The following is a 17,745-nucleotide window of genomic DNA, read 5'->3' as shown; positions in this document are numbered from 1 at the left end:
TCAAAAGATACAAAGGCGGTGGCAGCTTTTATGGCTGGCAGATTACGTCAAAGTAGCTCGCCTACAACGTGCTGTAACCCCTGCCTGCATCTGGGCATGACGTGCTGACCGAGACGGCTTTGTGGAGGTGGAAGTGCACAGTCCATCGAGTGAGCAGAGCCATCCCAGGGTGAGAAACCCCTCCTGCACAAACACGCGACCTGCCCAGGGGCAAGCCGTTCGCCTCTCCCCGCACACACGCGTGCAGCTGGATGCTGCGGCGTACCTGGGTGTTACTGATGACAAAAGCATCTCCCCGGCCATAGAGAGGGGAAAACAGGAAGCAACGCTCATGCAAAGAAATAACCAATGAACAAATCCACAAACAATTTATTTCAGCCCAGCGCAGCTCCTGATCCTGCAAGGAATTAAGCAAACCGCCCCTCTGCAAGCAGAAGAAAACTCAAATACGTACAAGGTTCAGCACTGATGTTAACCCATTTTCACTGGAAAGCATCCCAGTATTGCTGCCAAGACATCAGCTATGTCAGCCATTACCTGGTATCTGTTTCTGAAAAGCCTATGAATTTAATATTTTTAACTTGTTGCATCAAGTGAGCCACAATCAGGTAACGTATGTGTTCCTACTGTGCCTTGTAAGTGCTGCTGACCAATGCAGCAACACTGTAAGTGTTTTACACATGTTCTGTGCTACATTAATCAGTCAAGGTGGGCTGGGTTTGCTGTTATTTACTGCCTTTGCCATTTGACCATAATAAGGGAATATTGTTTTTATTTTCTACTCCTACACACACAGAGATAGCTCAAACCTTTTCTCCGTGAAAAGTGACAAACACTATGCCAAATCCGCCAACGTTTACAAAAACACACAGAAAATACAAGTTCAGGAGGAACCATGCTCCCCAAACATCCCAACGGGCCTGTCAAAGGCACAAAGACACTGTTTGCAGGGAGCTCTGGAAGAGAGAAGAAATACGGCCTGGCCTAGATTCAGCCCTATGGCATGACCTCCCTGACATTTTCGGCAATTATACACAAGATGAACACGATGACTGTAACTAGCCAATTCCGACCTGCCTGCTGCAGCGGAGCTCACACCCAGCTCCGGGAAGCATGCATGGTGACCGCCGCACCAGCGGGAGAACCACTGGCGAAGAAATTCAGCCTGCACAGAGTATTTTGCTAGGTTAAAAGAGGATGCAATGAACAGTTGGAAGTCCTTCTGCGTGCAGCACACCTGCAAGGCACCTCTGGCTCATGAAGGGTGACCCGGGTGTTCGCCTGGGATACGTCCTGCCTGACCAGGTTTGGAGGGGCACAGCTGCCTGCCTGGTTATGCCAGCTACTAAATGGAGTGGCAGCAAATGTGTGCCTCCTTGCAGAGCTCTTTGGGACACAGAAGCCTAATCGATGTGTGCAAACATGGGCACCAGCCACACATTTCAGGAGGTGCACGGAGGCTAATGCCTCAACTATCAGGCCCTATCCAGGAACCAAAACTGAGAATTTTGACAATCACCTGACAGTTGCTCCATCTACAGAACAGGATAAATACCCTATTATAAGCATGATTGTTTATTTTTTTGTTGGGTTTGTTTTCAGAAGAGATGAACCTCTCTCTATTGTTTATTCTCTCCTTCACTGTCTACAGCACAGTATATTGCAAGAATATCCAGCTCCTTCTGCTCTTCATGCAACCTGAAGCGAGGAAAAAAAACCGTAAGAATGGGTCTACACACAAACCAGCAGCCCAAGCACTACCTCTGTTTTAAAACAGACTCTTTTATTACTTCAGTAAAAGATAAGGTGTGGGCCAGGACTAAGAAGACATATGGATATATATATATTTATATAGAAGAGACAGATGTATGATGGTGGTTTTCAGACAAATGGTCTGGTGGAGCCCTTCAAAAGCGGCTGCAAGAGAAGGAAGACTTTTGGTGTTTAGCTTAAGTTCAGTATATTAGGTTCTGTATCTCCAGGCAAAACCTGGGGGAGTTGGGGGTTGCAGTGATGAAGAAAAGGTGTCAATAAAAAGGTCCAGATAAAAATAAAAAGCCAACAACAAAAAAATCATCAGCAAAATCACAGATTCAGAAGGAGGAGGTCAGCCATGCTGCTGCTTAGATTACACTGTTGACCTGAGACAGCCCTAATATCCCTTTAGCAAATGCCAAGCAGTTCACAAACTATGAAGTAGCAGTTAAATTTTCTTTGTGAATAAATTGTCAAAAGAAGATTTGAAAGAAGGGGAAGGAGACAAGTAAATGCAGTTGTTGGTTTAGAAGATGCTGTGCCACTTCCAACAGCAAGTCCCTAATGCTGTCCCTTTCCACCACCCTCCCTCCCCGAAACAAGACTTCTAGGTACTTGTATTTGAGCATGTGGTTGATGCAACATTCATCACAATTAGGATGGGTGCTAATTGAGATGATAAGACCAACCCAGAAAAGGCAAGTCCCCCCCTCCCAAAAGAATAACTTTCTACCATTTTACAGGTAAGCCAGCAGAACCGCCCACATGCGTACCGAGCTGAGATTTCAACGTACATGTGACATGCTGCCTGTTTGGCTACTAAATCATCTTCCCCTGCTCCTCCATCCATTTGCCCCACCAGACACTGCATCTTGTTGGAAGGAAACCAGCACAGCTCCTGACAAAAGCAGGGACAAATCAGCAACACCACTGAAATTTCTTCCCCAGTGTTAACGGGAGCCAGGTCCAGGCTGCGAGTCACTGATACGCTACCAGTTGCCAATGCATTTGGAAGCGCTGTAGGAAGCGGAGCGGGCTAGTTAACGAAATACTTAAAAAGGTGGCAAGAGCCTTGCCTGCGCCAGGGTTTTGTGGTGCAGGCAGGGCTGCCAGGGTATTGTACAACCCATGTGCAGAGGGTGCAACTCCACTGCAAGTCGCACAGCACTTGGAGGGCCACGTGCAAATTATGTTGCCTGCACTTCATCTTTTGTCCAGGCCAAAAAATAAGAAGCAAGAAGTTTTACAAGGTGCTACACGCTAAGTATCTGCATCTGATTCCCACTCCCAAGCGTGCCGGTGCACAGGAGCACACAGTTCGTACACCCACAGTCTTGCCTGATTGCGACTGCTACACAGCTTATGGCTGGAAAGATCCCGATTCGCTTCCAGGGAATTTTCTGTCCGTACACATAACCTGCCATGGGACGCACCTGAAAATATTACAGCCCACCACCTGAATCACCCGAGATGAGGAGTGGTGCAATAATAAACTTATGTGTAAGTACACGTCCTGCACAGTATTCACTGCTCCTGGGTCACGGGGTTCTTTCCATTTCTTTTAAACTGGACACATCACTTACAGCCTGTCAAAGAAGCAGCCTGTATGGAATTAATCCCCTAGAAATTACTTTTGCATTCTCCTCATAGCAAAATTTAACCGGCCCTGCAGATTCACCTGGGATCTGGGAACCAGGCATACTGGCACAGCCTCGATGCAGAGCTCTGGCTCCAGTACCTCATTCAAGTTTGCGCTGCCACGTTTGCGGTGGCGAGGTCCGAACACACTTCCAACAGGGTGGCAATTTGTTTTCCTCAATTGCACGAGCACTGCAATTCCCAGACATCGCAGACCTACCGCAGTTCCTCAGGGGTGACAGACCAGTTGGTGAGATCTATTATATTGGGACTAAAACGCACCAGTTTTAAAAACAAGCGCGGTGATATCATTTGCTGTCCCTCTGCCACTAGCTTTAGGAAAGCAAACCCAGAGGGATCTATCAAATTCAGAAAGCCAGGCAAAAAAGCAGAGGAGCTGTGTCTGCACAGTCTGGTTTGCAGTGTTTTATTCTCGGCCTCCCACCAAAAAAAAAAAAAAAAAAAAAAAAGGAAAAATAAAATAAAAATCAGGCTCTGATCCCTAAGCTGCTTTTTGTGGGCACAGAACAACATCTGCAGAGAGCAAGGGGCTCGCTCTGCAGGCCACAGGTTGACCCTCACTGTGAGCCAACATTAACAGAGGAATTCGGACATTAAGCTCTGTTTTTATTTGAAACACCAAATGCAGCTTTCATCTTTTTCTAGATATAACCCTTCGCCAGAACACAGCACGAAGTACAAGTCTATTTATATAACACATAAGCAAAAATATTAATTAATAGATACAGAAGATATATTTATAAACTGGCATTTATTTTGCTCCCCCTCCTTCAACAGACCAGTTCCTAAATTAACAGGCCAAACACACTGCACCACTGACGTCCAATTCCTTTCTCTGCAAGTAAATTCAACTGTGACCTCAGTAGACTGGCATCTAAGATTTTAGTTTTCATTTTACCTTATTTCTGACCCTTTCGTGGCAAAGCGGCTGCCCGAGCTCCCCCGTGCACAGGCGGACACGCACCTCACGCCCACGCACAGCCCAAGCCACCCCACACCTGGTGGGTGTCATTACAGCCAGGGCAGAAGCAAGCCCGGTTATCTGCAGGCTAGCGTGGTTTTCTGTCAAAGCGCCTTGCCTCGTGAGCAAACATCACCGAATTTCAGATTTGCGTCATATTCCTCCCCGGCACATTGCACACGTGTTACCTATCCATTTCCTTGGATCAAACGGCAAGCTTGGCGGGGGTGGGGGGGACACTTTTGGATATTTGTTATTAACGTTTCCAAGGCACAACCGCACTAAATCCAGCTGTTTTATGCCTTTTCTTTAATTCCAACTACACATTACCAAGAATTATTAGACTGCATGGCACTGCTTTAGGAACTACAGCCACTGCTCTGTGAAGAGGAGACATTTATTATACTGTGGTCAAGCACCTGATAACTATTAGTGTAACAAGAAGATGTGACCTAGGTTTACCTCCCCCCAAAAGACAGTCCTGTGCCTTTCTCCGATCTCCTGTCCTCCTTGCAAAACAAGAATCCAGTTTCATTTGCCAGAGGATTTTGGTCAAAACTACTGGAGCAAGTCTGAATCTCAGCTGAGGACACACTACAAACGGCAAACCAGAAAAAGGGAGAAAACAAAGCAGTTTGGTTTGTGTGACACGGGAAAGGGCACATCATAGGGAACTGAGTGAGAAGGAAGCACATAAAATCAAGTAATTTTAATGTAGAAGTGAAAAAGAAATGGCTAAAAATTGTGTCTGATTGCTACCAATAACCTCGGAAATATTGTTTAGCAAGAAACTGCTAATGACCACTTTCAATTTTGATCCAAAGCTATCAGTGGACAAAGCAAAAATGTTAAATTCTTGCGGTGGAGAGAAGGCTTATAGATTTCAGTTAATTAAATGCAATTCTACTGATATTTTTCCCTGCATGAATCCAAACCTGTCAAAATTACTTCTCACTTAATTGCAGTCGAGAGGCCGGCAAGCTTTTAGCCTGGACCTGAGCATCCTGTCCAAAGGGTGGGCAGCCTTCCTCCTCCTTCTTCTCCTGCGGGTCTGGGCCTCGCCAGCCTTTGACGAGAGGATGGAGGTCTCAAGATAGGATTTCTTACAGGAACATCACCACCACCTCGGCAGAGGAAGGAGGTGTCCCTCAGCACCCTCGCTGAACAACAGGGCAGCTGTAATCCACCCCTGCCCGGCCCCCCAGCCCGCAGCGGCCGGTCAGCACACCTGTACCACACGGGGTACGCTCTTCCCACCCACGCAGGCAGGCAACATGGGGGAGAAAATACAGAACAAAGAAGAAGGGTACAGCACACCAGGCTTCCTCACATCTGACAGTTTTTCTCCTCCTCCCTTCTTTTCTGATTTTCCAAGAATGAGGAGGAAGATGTTTTTCATGCTTTTGTGTATGTATAGCTCAGAAAAGCATGAAAAAAATATATATACATATATATATGTATATCACTTTTTAATCTGATCAGATACTGCAAGCAGCAGGATACAAAAATAGATAATGACAACAACAACAAAGCCCCTGCAGTTTTGAAATATGCAGTTATCTGCTCCTTTCCTACTCCTCCAACCTTAAGTATATATTTTCATATGTAAGAAAAACAACGCAATAATAAGGCATAAATTTTAGACATGTACACAATCATGCTTGCCTGCATATGATGCTCCAAACCCAGTATGTCTGGAAAATGGTTCAAGTGGAACAATATGGACAAACACTTTGCCTGGTGGTTCACATCACCCACGGTCACTCCAGATCCTCTGAACTTTGGTCAGTCGTCTCCCTCTGTTAATCTTTCAGTTGTTTAGGAAGATTTAACTGTATTATCAAAAATTCAGACTCTAGTCTGGGGCTTGGACCCTATAGCCTATAAGCTCCAAATAACAATAAACCAGCGATGCTGGTGTACTTCATGCATTTTAGATTGGATGTTCAAACCTAAGGATAATTTCTCCCCCTCCAATCTAAGCTCACAGGCAGACTGGAGCAGCGATTGCTAGATGTGGGTCCACAGTCGGTAGGTACAACGCAGAGGTGCCCGCACAGCCCTGCTGCTGCACCTCCATCCCTGAAATAACAGGGTGCTGCATTAAAGCAACGCGCCTGTGTTTCCCACACCGGCGAGCAAGCCCAGTGTCCGTGCTGACCCAGGCAAACCACCATCCTGGCGGTGGCCACCCTCGAAACCGTTTCTCAACAAGCGCTATCCTGTCCCGTAACACAAATGACTCATTCCTAATCTAATCACTGCAGCTAGAAGAAAAGAAAGTGTAAGTAAACGTATACATTGTGTACCGCAGCATGGCATTTTTGAAGGTTGCCACTGCTACAGAGTGAGAATCAGAGCGAAAGACTGAACAGGTAAATATAAATCTACAGGCAGCAAAAAAGGAGGAAGATAACTGCAAGCAGACATGTATGCCTCAGCTTTAATAATGCTAGCAAATCTGTAACCAGATATCTTTTAATTCTGCTGTATTTGATAGATTACAAATCCTCTCCTAAAAACTCCTGAAAGCAGCTTACAGTTCAGACAAATAACTATTTTGCAGCGGATGACAAGAGACCTAAGAACGGAAACGATGGAATAATAGCTCTGTAAGTAACACAGATTTCTTGAATGCAAGAGACAGAAAAGAAGAAATCCGTACAATTCAATGAGCAGTTTACAGCTGGAAATCCTATGAGACCTTTTTTGGTTAACTGTGATTTTTTTTTTTAAAAAAGGCAGCGAGCATACTTTATAAGAAAATAATTAAAAATCTTCAGGAGCAAAGTGTCTCAGGAAACAAGACACACCTCCCACTCCTGATGACTTTCTTTTTTAAAATGAACTGACGTCTTCTCTATGCTCCAAGATGAGACAAAGAATTCAACTAAAAACAAAAAACGTAGGAGTACTGCAATTAATACCGCCTGAAATGGTTGCCTTGCTTGGAGTAGGGGCATAGGGGAACAATTTGCTCCCCCTCAGTTATCTTGAAGACACATTGCTCGGCCACGATAGGCACGAGCAGGGCGCTCACCAGCTCATGTTTTTCTCAAGGAGGGAGCTCGTCAGCTTTTGATTTCAGTTTGCACCTCCGGTGCCCCACAAGCAGCCGCTGGCCCTCTGCGCCATGCCTCCCCAGTGCCAGCGGACCCAGCTGCCCGCTGCCGTGCGGGATGCCCGCTGGAGGAGCGAGAGCGGAGCGGGCCCACCGAGACTCACTGCTCGTTTGGAAAACAAGTCACGTGCAAGCCGAGTTCATTTTAGGCTATTCTACAAGAGCCACCATCCAGCACGACCGTGCAGAGCGGAGCCTGCGCTGGGGAGAGCATCGCCGCTCCGGGGCGAAGCAGGCCCAGCTGGGCACGGTCCTCAGTCCTCTCCGGAGCAGCCCTGGAAGAGCAAAGCAGAGCAGGCAGAGCACAGGGCTGGAGGAGCTCCCAGGCAGGGGCCGGCACTGTCCCTGTAAGACAGCCTCCTGCACGTACACAGCCGCTGCCCGAGCAGCAAACAAAGCTGCAGAGAGCCTGCGCACAGCAGCCCTCCGCTCATGTCATCGCAGCACAGGTAACGGCTGCGGGGAAAACAACAAAACCACCACTACCGCGACAAAAAGGCGGACAATAATCGCGATAAAGAACGACCGAGTCATGCACTTTGACGGATCTGCATGCGGCGGGCAGGCAGGCTGGCGACCCGGCGGTGCAGCAGAAGCCCCGGAGAGGTCAAGTTCACTCCAGCACCTTCTCGCTTAATACCTACAGGAGAAGTTCAAGTGCACGGGTGGGTCTCCCCCCGCTGCCCCGTGCGGGCTCCCCCTCCGAGAGCCTGGCCATGCCGCAACCGGAGGCTGCATCTGCTCTGGCTGCGATGGGGGAGGCGGCCGGTTCGCTGCCTGTGGTTTATAAATAAATGCTGGGGGGAAATTAGTGCCATGCAAAGAGAAGTCTGGGTGGCGATTACGGTGTTAAGATCTGCAGTAAAAGCCGCTGTCGGTGAGCGCGGAGCAGAAGGAGCAATGAGGGCGGATGGTTTAGAAGTGCAGTGAGTACTAAGGAGATGGTGTACGCGTGGCAGTGTTTATATGAGAGATCAAAACAGAGCCAAGCCCATCCAGGGAAAAAATGGCGACTACCGGGATGGGGGAAACTAAGACACTGGATTAGTTATTATTTTTAATAAATGTATGCACTGCACATAAGCTAGACACATTGGAAAAGCTGCCGATTCATTCTGAAAAAGCGGTGCGTCTATTACCTGTTATTCTGGGATTTTCTGGCCATGGTGCCTGCCTTTGTTTTCTTTCTGGAATAGTCACTATCGAAGGGTAACACTGATGCATAGCCATGTTCTGCTTCTAGGGACAAAGTCAGCATTAGTGGCAATATATTTTTTCCATGCATTTTTTTCCTCCTTTGCAGGAACGCTAGGGTAAAGAACAGAATTTTTTCCGGTTGATTTGTTTGGATTTTATTCTGGCATCTCTTAAAAGAAGCGAGACAAAAAAAAAAATAACAACTCGGTAAACCAAAAAAAAAAAAAAAAGAAAAAAAAGAAAAAAAAAAGGAAAAAAAGTGCCGAAATTAGGAGGATTATTTGAGTGCACATTACAGAACGAGGCGGATCATGCAAACCCTTGTCACGCTGCGCTGGGGGAGGGGAGCACTGCCATACAATTACCGACCGCCACACACAGAGAAGTGTGCGGTATCTGAGCGCTGCGACGCACGCACCGGCCCCGTCCGCAGCTTGACGAAAAAAATAACCGATTTAGATGTAAAAACAAACCAAAAAAAAAGGCCAAGAGAAGAGCGCTGTTCCTCCCCCAGCGCGGTGCCTCTGGCGAAGCCCGGGTCAATCCCGCGGCGCCCGGGCAGGTGAGGGAGCGGGGCCGGTCCCCCGGCCCGGGCCGCCCGCCGCCGCCGCCGCACAACAAAGGCCGAGAGCGGCTGGGAGCGCCTGCGGGTGACTGACTGACTGCCCGCCTGCGCCCAGTACCTCGGTCTCGTCTCTCCAAGTACTCGGCCGCTTCCAGGAGAATTAACAGAGAGTTCAATTCCATGGCTGCCTGCGCCGAGCCGAGCCGCGCCGAGCCGAGCCGAGCTGCTCCGAGCCGCGCCGAGCCCCGAGCCCCCCGCCGCCCCGCGTCGCGCACCGCGCCGAGTTCACGCGCGGGGGACTTCCAAGCCCCCGGTTATAAGGCACCTCTCTCAACCTACATTTGACACACAGGCGACGGGCAGCCCGCGCCGCCAATAGGGGATCGCGATCGGGCGAGGGGGCGGGACGCGGGGAGGCAGCCGGGCCAACCGGCAGCCAGAGCACCCCCCCTTTCCCTCTGGCCGGGGCAGGGAATGTTGACAGATCCCCGTCTCCCCCTCCCATTGGCTGGCCGCTATAGTAACAATTTAGAAGCCGAAGCTTAGCAACAGCACGTGGTGGCCCGGCCCCCGCGCTCGCTGACTGGCCGGCTGCTTGCATGTTAATGAGGTACCGGCCGCCGATTGGTGCGCGGTGCGCCATGCAAATGAAGGCGGAGAAGGAGCCAATGGGGTGTGGGGGCGCGTGCCGTGCGGCAGGAGGCGGGGAGGCAGGAGGCGGGGAGCCAATGGGCGGCCGGAGGCGCGGCGTTGCCGTGAGGAAGAGGCAGGCAGAGGGGCGGGGCCGGCCGAGGCTCCGCCCCCGCCCTCGCACGCCGCCGCGGGTGAGGCGCCCGCCCGCCTGAGGGGCGCCGCGGCCGCGGGAGCGCGGGCCCGCGGCGCTGGGGGGAAAGGGAGAAAACGGGAAAAAGGCGGGGGCGGGGAGTGCGGGAGCCCGGCCGCCCCCGCACGCCGCCGCCCCAGGCCTGGGGACCGCCGACTTGCGTGAGGGAACCCGCTGCCGCCTGACCGCGCCCGCCCAGGGCGCTGCCGGGGCCTGGCGTGCCCCGCCGGCGCAGGCGGCTGCAGCCCCCCCCGCCTCACCCTCACTACGGGCCCGGGTCAGACCTCCGCCCCCGCGGCCTCCCCACGCTGGGCACGGCCGCTCGCAGCGCCTCCCTCCCGGGGCTGCCCGCCCCCGCGGCGGCCCTTCGCCAGCGGCCCCGGCCCGCCGCGCTGGGGAAAGGCCAGGCCCGGCCCTCCCGGGCGGGCCGCGCATGCGCCGGGGGCGGGCGAGGGGGCGCGGAGCCGCTTCCCCGGAAAAGAAACCGGCGGCGGGGCGGGGCTGGCGGGCGGTGCCGCCTCACGGCAGCGCCCGGGCGGCTCGGCAGGCGTCGAGGGAGATAAACCGGCCTCCTCCCCGGGCGTCGGCGAACGGAGAGCCCGCGGGCACCGCCAGGCCGCCGGGTTGGGCCCCTGAGCGTCTTAAAGCAAGGAAGCGGCTCCTGGTGTGCCCGCGGTGGGATTTCTCACCGCCACCAGTGCCGGAGGGGTTTCCTAAAGCTAGCTGGCACTTCAAGCAGATTTCAGTTCTGTTTCTCCTTACCATCAGGGCCGTAAGTTAGAAGATTGTTGGCATCTGACTACAACTGAAGGAAAAGCCGACTGCTCTCGTAGTGGAAAGCATGGCAAGAAATGAATTGGAATGAAGAAGGTGATACAAAGGCGATGCCAGAGATGCTGTAAAAATGTGTCTGGCACATACATCCGTGACCCCTTACAGAGCACAGGCAAGAGACGAAAACAGCAGTACTGCAAAAACATGCACAGAGATGTAAAAGAATTACTAAACTCTACACAATAGTCTAACCTGCTGAAAAAAGAAACTGGAAAGCTCTCAGAAATGCAGTCAGAGTTACTGCCAGGTTTCCAACCCTTGCCAGCATATTCAGCTGCCTTTCGTCATTTGGGTACACAGAAGCCATCTACCAGAATAGCCTGGCTCCTGGTGTGCAGGCTGAACAGGAAGGAGCTCAGCACCTTTCCTGTCCGCACCATCCTATTTGCGCTGCTAACTTTGCATCCTTATCTCAGATAGCTGCTGCACAGCTGTTCCCCAAAACTGGTTGGTTTTAACAGGAGCAAGTAGCGTTAAGCTGTGCTGCGATCACACATTCGTACGTCTTCAGGCCAAAAGTGCTGAAGCCTGTAATCAGTCCTCCTGCAGAGTAGCACTTACGGACACAAGTGGTCCCATTGATTTTAATTGAACTATTTGAGTAAGAGCTATTCAGCATACAGGAGGGTTGCAGAATATATGTCCTCTGTTTATTCCCTGGCAAAAGATGTCAGCTACAGTTTCCTTTTAAGAGGATAATAGTGATTCAGATTAAAATAAGGATTATGCCTTAGTCTTTTTAAAGGATTGTGTTAAATGATCAGGTGTAATGTATATGCAGTTTTATTAGGCTGTATCTTGTTGCCTCAGATATGCAGGTGTAATGTGGCTCTTGAACATTGCTGGAACACAGATCACATTCTGCTGCCGTTTGGTCCAGGCATCAGGGATGAGACAAAATACAAGGCTGTGAAGAAAGCGGCATTGTGACTGTAATTTAAGAGAATTTTATATCTGCTTGGAAAAAGTCTGACTCTGAATGACAAGGCAGAAGAGAATTTGGTGCATAGATTGCAACGGTGAAAAAATTGCTGTAACATTTTCCACTTGCTGCTTGAACTGTTGAAATTCTGCTGCACGTGGGTGAGACAGTACTGTTTTCACTGTAAACCCATTGAAACGTATGGCAGTTTTGCTGTTGACTTAACTGGAAGTAGGTTTAGACACTGACATTGCTTTCTATTACGAAATAGCGTGAAACCATATATGCATAGGTCTGTGTTGTCCACACAGGAAAGAAAATTCTCTGCCCAGCCACGTGTGTAGGGCATGTAGTAGAGAAAATGCAAAGATGTACAGATAAGGCACCGTTGTTCTCTAGCCACAGTGATCTAGCAGTACCTCGGATTTTCAGAGCACCTATATTTCTTTGTATATGTGTCTAAATGTATCTGCCATCCGACTGCTAGGTCTTGCTCCCCGGCAGCTTCAGCCCTCGCCCTCCCCTGCACCCCCTGGGACCCAAATCCAGCAACCTAACCTCTCCTGGGACAAACACCATCAGACTCAACGCGATTGCTCTTTCTGCTTTTAAATGTGGACATTTTTAAATGGACAGAAGTATTTTGAAGACCGTTGTTTTAAGGTGATCAAGCACAATTTCACGTTGGTATTGGCACTTCCCAGGGCCCTGTGCTTCCACCCTTTGCTCGACGGAAAGGGTGTTTTGGGAAGAGAGGGGCCGCTGAAGCCAGCTGGACTGCGTGGGTGCGTGTGTGTCGTCCAGCGCTGTTAAGGACCGCAAAATAGGGACCAGCGCAGTCACAAAAGCCAGCTGATTTCTGTTCATGGTGGCTCTCGGCCTCAGGAGTCATAAACTATATTAGTTTGCTTGAACTGTAAGCGTGCGTGTAACCACACACACACACCCCCCGCCCCACGCAGAGCCCCTGCTGATGAAATCCAGAGTAAACCCACATGCGTTTAAGAAGGACAGTGTATGGCTTGGCTCATATCAAACAAGCGCCGACGCACTTTTACCTGTAATTGCGTTGAAGGAGCTTTCCGTACAGCGTGCAACAACGTGTTAGAGTGCCGAGTAGTTTTACCAAGATTATTTCTCCTAGAGTGAATTCAACTGAGTCCTTCTCAGGAGGCGCCATAGAAACTTTTAAAATACCTAGAATGAATCGTTCTGGTTCTGTTTTTGTTTGTGCCAGTGAACCAGGACTAGCTTTGGTGGTGTCAGCGTGGGTGCAGAGGTATAAAATGCGTGTGAAAGAAGATCAACTGAATTACTTTAAGAACTGAAGGACAGGCTCTAAAAGAGCTACATGTGCTCAAAGGCTTTGCAGATTTGCGTCTCTAAATAGCTTTTTTCCATTTCTACGAGCAACCAGCAGGAACAGCTGAGTGCTGAAGAAACAGCTGGCCTTCAGTGATAAGGGGTAGCTGTCACTTCATGGTGAAGTTTGAAAAACTTTATATTTAGAAGCAGAAATGAGAGCCATCAGCAGCCACACCCCACAACCTGCACTGTTTGCGGTTTCTTCGCTGCCTGCGCTTTGTGATTGGCGTGGTAGTATTTCAATTTTTAAACATTACAATGCCTTTCTTTTCCAAAATCTGTCCTGTGGCATGACATGCAAGATCAGTGATGAGGGCAGAGCTCTGAAGTTGAGGATTCATAATTCAAGCAACTTCAGCCACTATTCTCCATGTACGGCCTTAAAGAAATAATTAGGCCTTCCATGCTTTTCAGATTTGGCTCATTGCAGCTACTGCATGTTTCTTGCTTTTAAATTTTAAACTTTTAAAATTTTAAATTAAATCTTTTCAAATTCCTTACTGTGTCTTATCCACAAGTTCAGAAATAACCTCCTTCACCATGCCTTGGAGTCTATCCCCCTGTTTCCTTGGGTGTTGCGAGGCTTAGGTAATTAGCAAAGAGTTAGTTGTCTTCCCACGCTGGAAGGGATCTGCGATCAGAGCTGGCACTGACAAGTTTCAGCTCCCTGTCTCAGCATCTCAAATCCCGTTTAACTTCTCATCTCACCTGTGATTCAGGTCATTAACTCTCCGACATGCAGAAACCAAAACACCTGAAAGTTGAACAGAAAGAAGTTTCAGAAGTAACAACTTTGTCAGTGCCCAAGCCCAATTTGAGACACTCTGATTATATCTACCCTGCCAAAAAAGCAGGGCCAAAGACCGTTCTCCATCCCTGATCTCAAATGGCAGATGTCACTGCAGCCGCTTGGCCCTGCATCTCCTCTGGGCTGCCGCTGGTGCACATGTGGCTTTTAGTCATCACTTCATTTGATGCGTGCTTTGCTTTTAGGTTGGGGTGAGTTTTTTAAGTTCAAAGTGCCTGGAGGTGTGTGGCAGCCCATCAGAGAGCTGCTTTCAGAGCTTAAAGCTAAGGTTACGTGGCATGAAGGTATGTGGGGTACCGGAGTTAATGAGCTGCTGCTACAGTGTTGAGGGGCCGTGGAGGCATCATGCCTGTGCAGCCTCATCCCATGTGCCTTCTGCACTGGCCCTCGACCTGTTGTACCCAGGCGTAGGCATGGGGAGTAGCTTGGTCCAACGACCGCAACAACAAATAAACAGTATGGATACCGTAGGCTCTTATGGACCTGAGTGACTCCCACGCATTTGGGTTGGTGGGCTCTCTACGTGATGCTCGCTAGCCCAGCTTGCTGCCTGCTCTTGACGAGTTGTTTGCTGCACTGTTTGAATCACTGTCTTTCCCAAAACAATTAAATTTCTCCTGGTCTTGTTTGGGATTTAGCGAGGGTTTAAGAAATGCTATGGAAGAGACGTGCTTGAAAGTCAAATCTGAAAAAAATAGTACTTCAAACTGAATGCCAGTCCCTTGTAACATTCATTTCTTGTTAATTGCTGTATTATGAAAGACAACATTTTTATCTTGGCGTCCTTGAGAGTTTGGCTGCAGGGACCTCGAATGCCCCTCTCCGACAGCAGTCCCCGACCAGCGAGACGTGCAGTACCCTGCCGCCAGGCCCCGCAGCCATTTCTGTGATCAGGCATGAAATTATGCTTAACTGATTGAAGTGAGGCATAGATTGAAAAGCTTGAGAGGCACTGATTTACTCCATCATCCTGCTCCGCCTCAACTCTATTTCACCTCAACCATGCGTGGCAATTTTGGATAGCATCATTCTAAAAATCTCCACTGATGCTGCCACACTCAAAGCACTTTACAAAAGGCAGTGGTGTTGCTGCTTTCATTTTAAAACACAAAAAAGAAATGAGACATAGGCGAAAAAACTGGCCAGTGTCACTCAGCAAAGGCAGAGGAAGAGCTGGGAGGATGACTAGGTGTCCCAGTCCCCACTCCGGCATGTTCAGCATTATGATACACTGCAGAGGAAGGATTTGTTATATGATTTAGGATCTGAATCTCAGATAAATTAAACATTTCTCCTTTATCCAATAAAATTTGCGGTCAGGCCTTCTTATTAGGTAACTTTGATATAAGCACATCATATAGCAGTAAAAGCTTATTCTACCTTGCTGTGGTCATCTTCTAAGCTGCCTTGATGCTTAGCACCACCGTCGCAGTCCAGGACAGGGAGGGAAACAGAGCAGGGTTGTGTACGCGTGGTAGCAAACGGGGCTGGAACCAGTCTGCCTTTGGCAAACAGAATGTCCACTTTAAGAGGACAGGGAGACAGCTGTGGGCTTTATGAATAAAATCAGTCAGTGGTAACACAGTCTCAATGGTATCTATCCTCTGAACATAAAAAAATGCACATTTTCTTCATAAAGAAAGAACATTTTATTTCATAAAAAAGAATATTTTCTTACCCAAGGTACCTGCTTCCTGTGTATCTGTGAATCATGTCTGCTGAGCTTATAGGAAGAAGCTCCAACAAATTTGTATTGCTCTTTGGTCTGAAAATCCATCCAGCTATGGAAGAATGAGTCCATGTGTCCTATGGAGACCAGCAAAGTAGTCACCAGCCATTAGTTTATAGAATATTTATTACAGATGAGGAACCAAGGAAGAAAAAGTTATATTAAATTTATTAAATTAAATTTATATATTAAAATTATATATTATTAAATTGATTATAGTATATATTATTATAAATAATAAATATAATGTATTAAATTTAGGCATGGGGATTGCTCACCTGGGTGCTTGGACATCCAAAAATCTACCGAGTTGTAAGCTGGGTAAATCAGATTTTGAGATGAGAAGGAAATTAGAGGTGGACTCCTGATGTCTTTTCATACAGCCATTCTCCAGGAGCCAAGCTATGCGCACACATATATGGGAGAACGGATTTTTGTCAAAGAATGGATATCTATAACATATGTCTAGTTAGGCCTGCAGTAAGTATGTAAGCAAATTGTTGAGTTCTATTCCCAGTAGGGAAAAATGAATGCCTAATGTGGCCGATGCACATCTACTACCAGCCGCAGGATTCTGTCACTTACTTGTATTTGCTGTGGTGGAGCCGAGTGAGTCTGTGTCGGGAAGATCGTAGGTGCACCCCGTATTGTACGGTAATGATAACACTCGGCACTTCTGTAGCGTGTCCAACTCACGCATTTTAGACTGCTTAGTCAAGATTTGCCGGTTCAGGCCCTGATATTAGTCAATATTAGTAGTAGGTATTAGTAATTAGGTAAATAAAATGCTGTTCAGCTGAGGGAGGGAGGAATCAGTATTGATCCTGAACCTCATACAGCTAGTATAGTTGGGCCAATATTAGCGTGGTAGAGATAAGAGAGCTCGTACATCATTACACACGTTTGAGAGAAGATCAAAACAGCCCAGGTGGTAAATAACCTGGACGATTGCCTGCAGGACCTAAAATTAGAGCTCAGCACAAAGACTTGGCAGGTGACTAGTCAGCAGATGCTGTCTTATCTCTCTATTTGCTTTGGAAGATTGGGTCTGACCCAAAACATGTTGAAATCAATTTGTATCTTCTCCTTTATTTCGATAGGCTATGCACCAGGCTCTAATCAGTTGTGGGCCTAATTAAATGATTTTCCTCATTGCAAGCTAATTACTCCTATGGCGAAATGAAGCTGAATGTTAAATGAGCGCTCTATATGAACTGTATCTGTAACGTATGGTTTAGAATAAAAAATTATGGGCTTCATTTCACACTGTCTTACATAGTCTCTTCTTCCGCATAAAGCAAGTACAATTTCCCACTCTCTTTTATTGGTATGAGTGCGGAAACCGAGTGAAGAGTCAGGCAGAATGAGAGTAACAAGCTCCCTTCCTTATGCAAAAAAAGAGCTAGTGCAAGCAGGAAATCATCAGCTTTCAGCATCCAAGAGAGGAAGAAGCAACGCACTTAAATTGCAGCAAGGAGGCTGGATGTCAGCAAAACGTTCTGACAGTGAGGGCAGCGAGGCACTGGGCTGGGCTACCCGGGGAGCCTTTGGTACCTCCAGCGCGAGAAGCCTGCGCGAGGTTTGGCTCCAGATTCTCCGCGCAGGGGATGGAGCGCCCAGAGACCTCCTGGACCGCTCTTGCCGGTGCCTGGTTGGAGTTTTGCACCAATTTGGGGAAAAATGCAAGTGACAGGACAAAGACAAATTTGGTGCCATCACCTTGTGGTGACAGGCCATTTGCTATTCTTGAACAAACGGCAAAGCAGGTAACAGGAAAATGTGAAATCTGCAGTAATTAATTAGATAATGGGAAATCAATCATGCTAATGAGCGTGTAAGTGTTGGCAGACTCTATCGCTGTGTGGATGGAATTGATTTAGTGAATACTTTTTCAGGGATCGCGGGTGGGAGGCTGCGTAGGTCTGGCCAACAGTGATCGTATGTGGTGCTTCCCTGTAATACTTCCCAGCTAAACCTTCAAGTTGAGTGTTGGTTTTGGTGCTTTG

General features: G+C 48.4%; 1 protein-coding gene across 3 annotated transcripts in view; it reads right to left on the bottom strand.

Moving 5' to 3' along the window:
- Positions 1 to 9,549, bottom strand: part of MXD4 (MAX dimerization protein 4) — a 39,788-nt gene extending 30,239 nt beyond the window's left edge. The window contains exons 1-2 of one of the 3 annotated variants that reach the window (XM_082314894.1): positions 9,377 to 9,549; positions 8,636 to 8,804 (exon numbers count right to left, since the gene is read on the bottom strand). In XM_082314894.1, coding sequence (XP_082171020.1) covers positions 8,636 to 8,804; positions 9,377 to 9,440 — 233 coding nt within the window. In that variant the 5' untranslated portion in view covers positions 9,441 to 9,549. The remainder of the gene's footprint in view (positions 1 to 8,635; positions 8,805 to 9,376) is intronic. The other 2 variants (XM_082314896.1, XM_082314895.1) reach the window with 2 other exon arrangements.
- Between the last annotated feature and the right edge of the window lie 8,196 nt (positions 9,550 to 17,745).

This window comes from Platalea leucorodia, assembly GCF_965183815.1.
Source record: "Platalea leucorodia genome assembly, chromosome: 6".
NCBI lineage: Eukaryota > Metazoa > Chordata > Aves > Pelecaniformes > Threskiornithidae > Platalea > Platalea leucorodia.
Note: the sequence above shows the minus strand (reverse complement) of the source record. Positions and strands in the feature narration are given on the sequence as shown.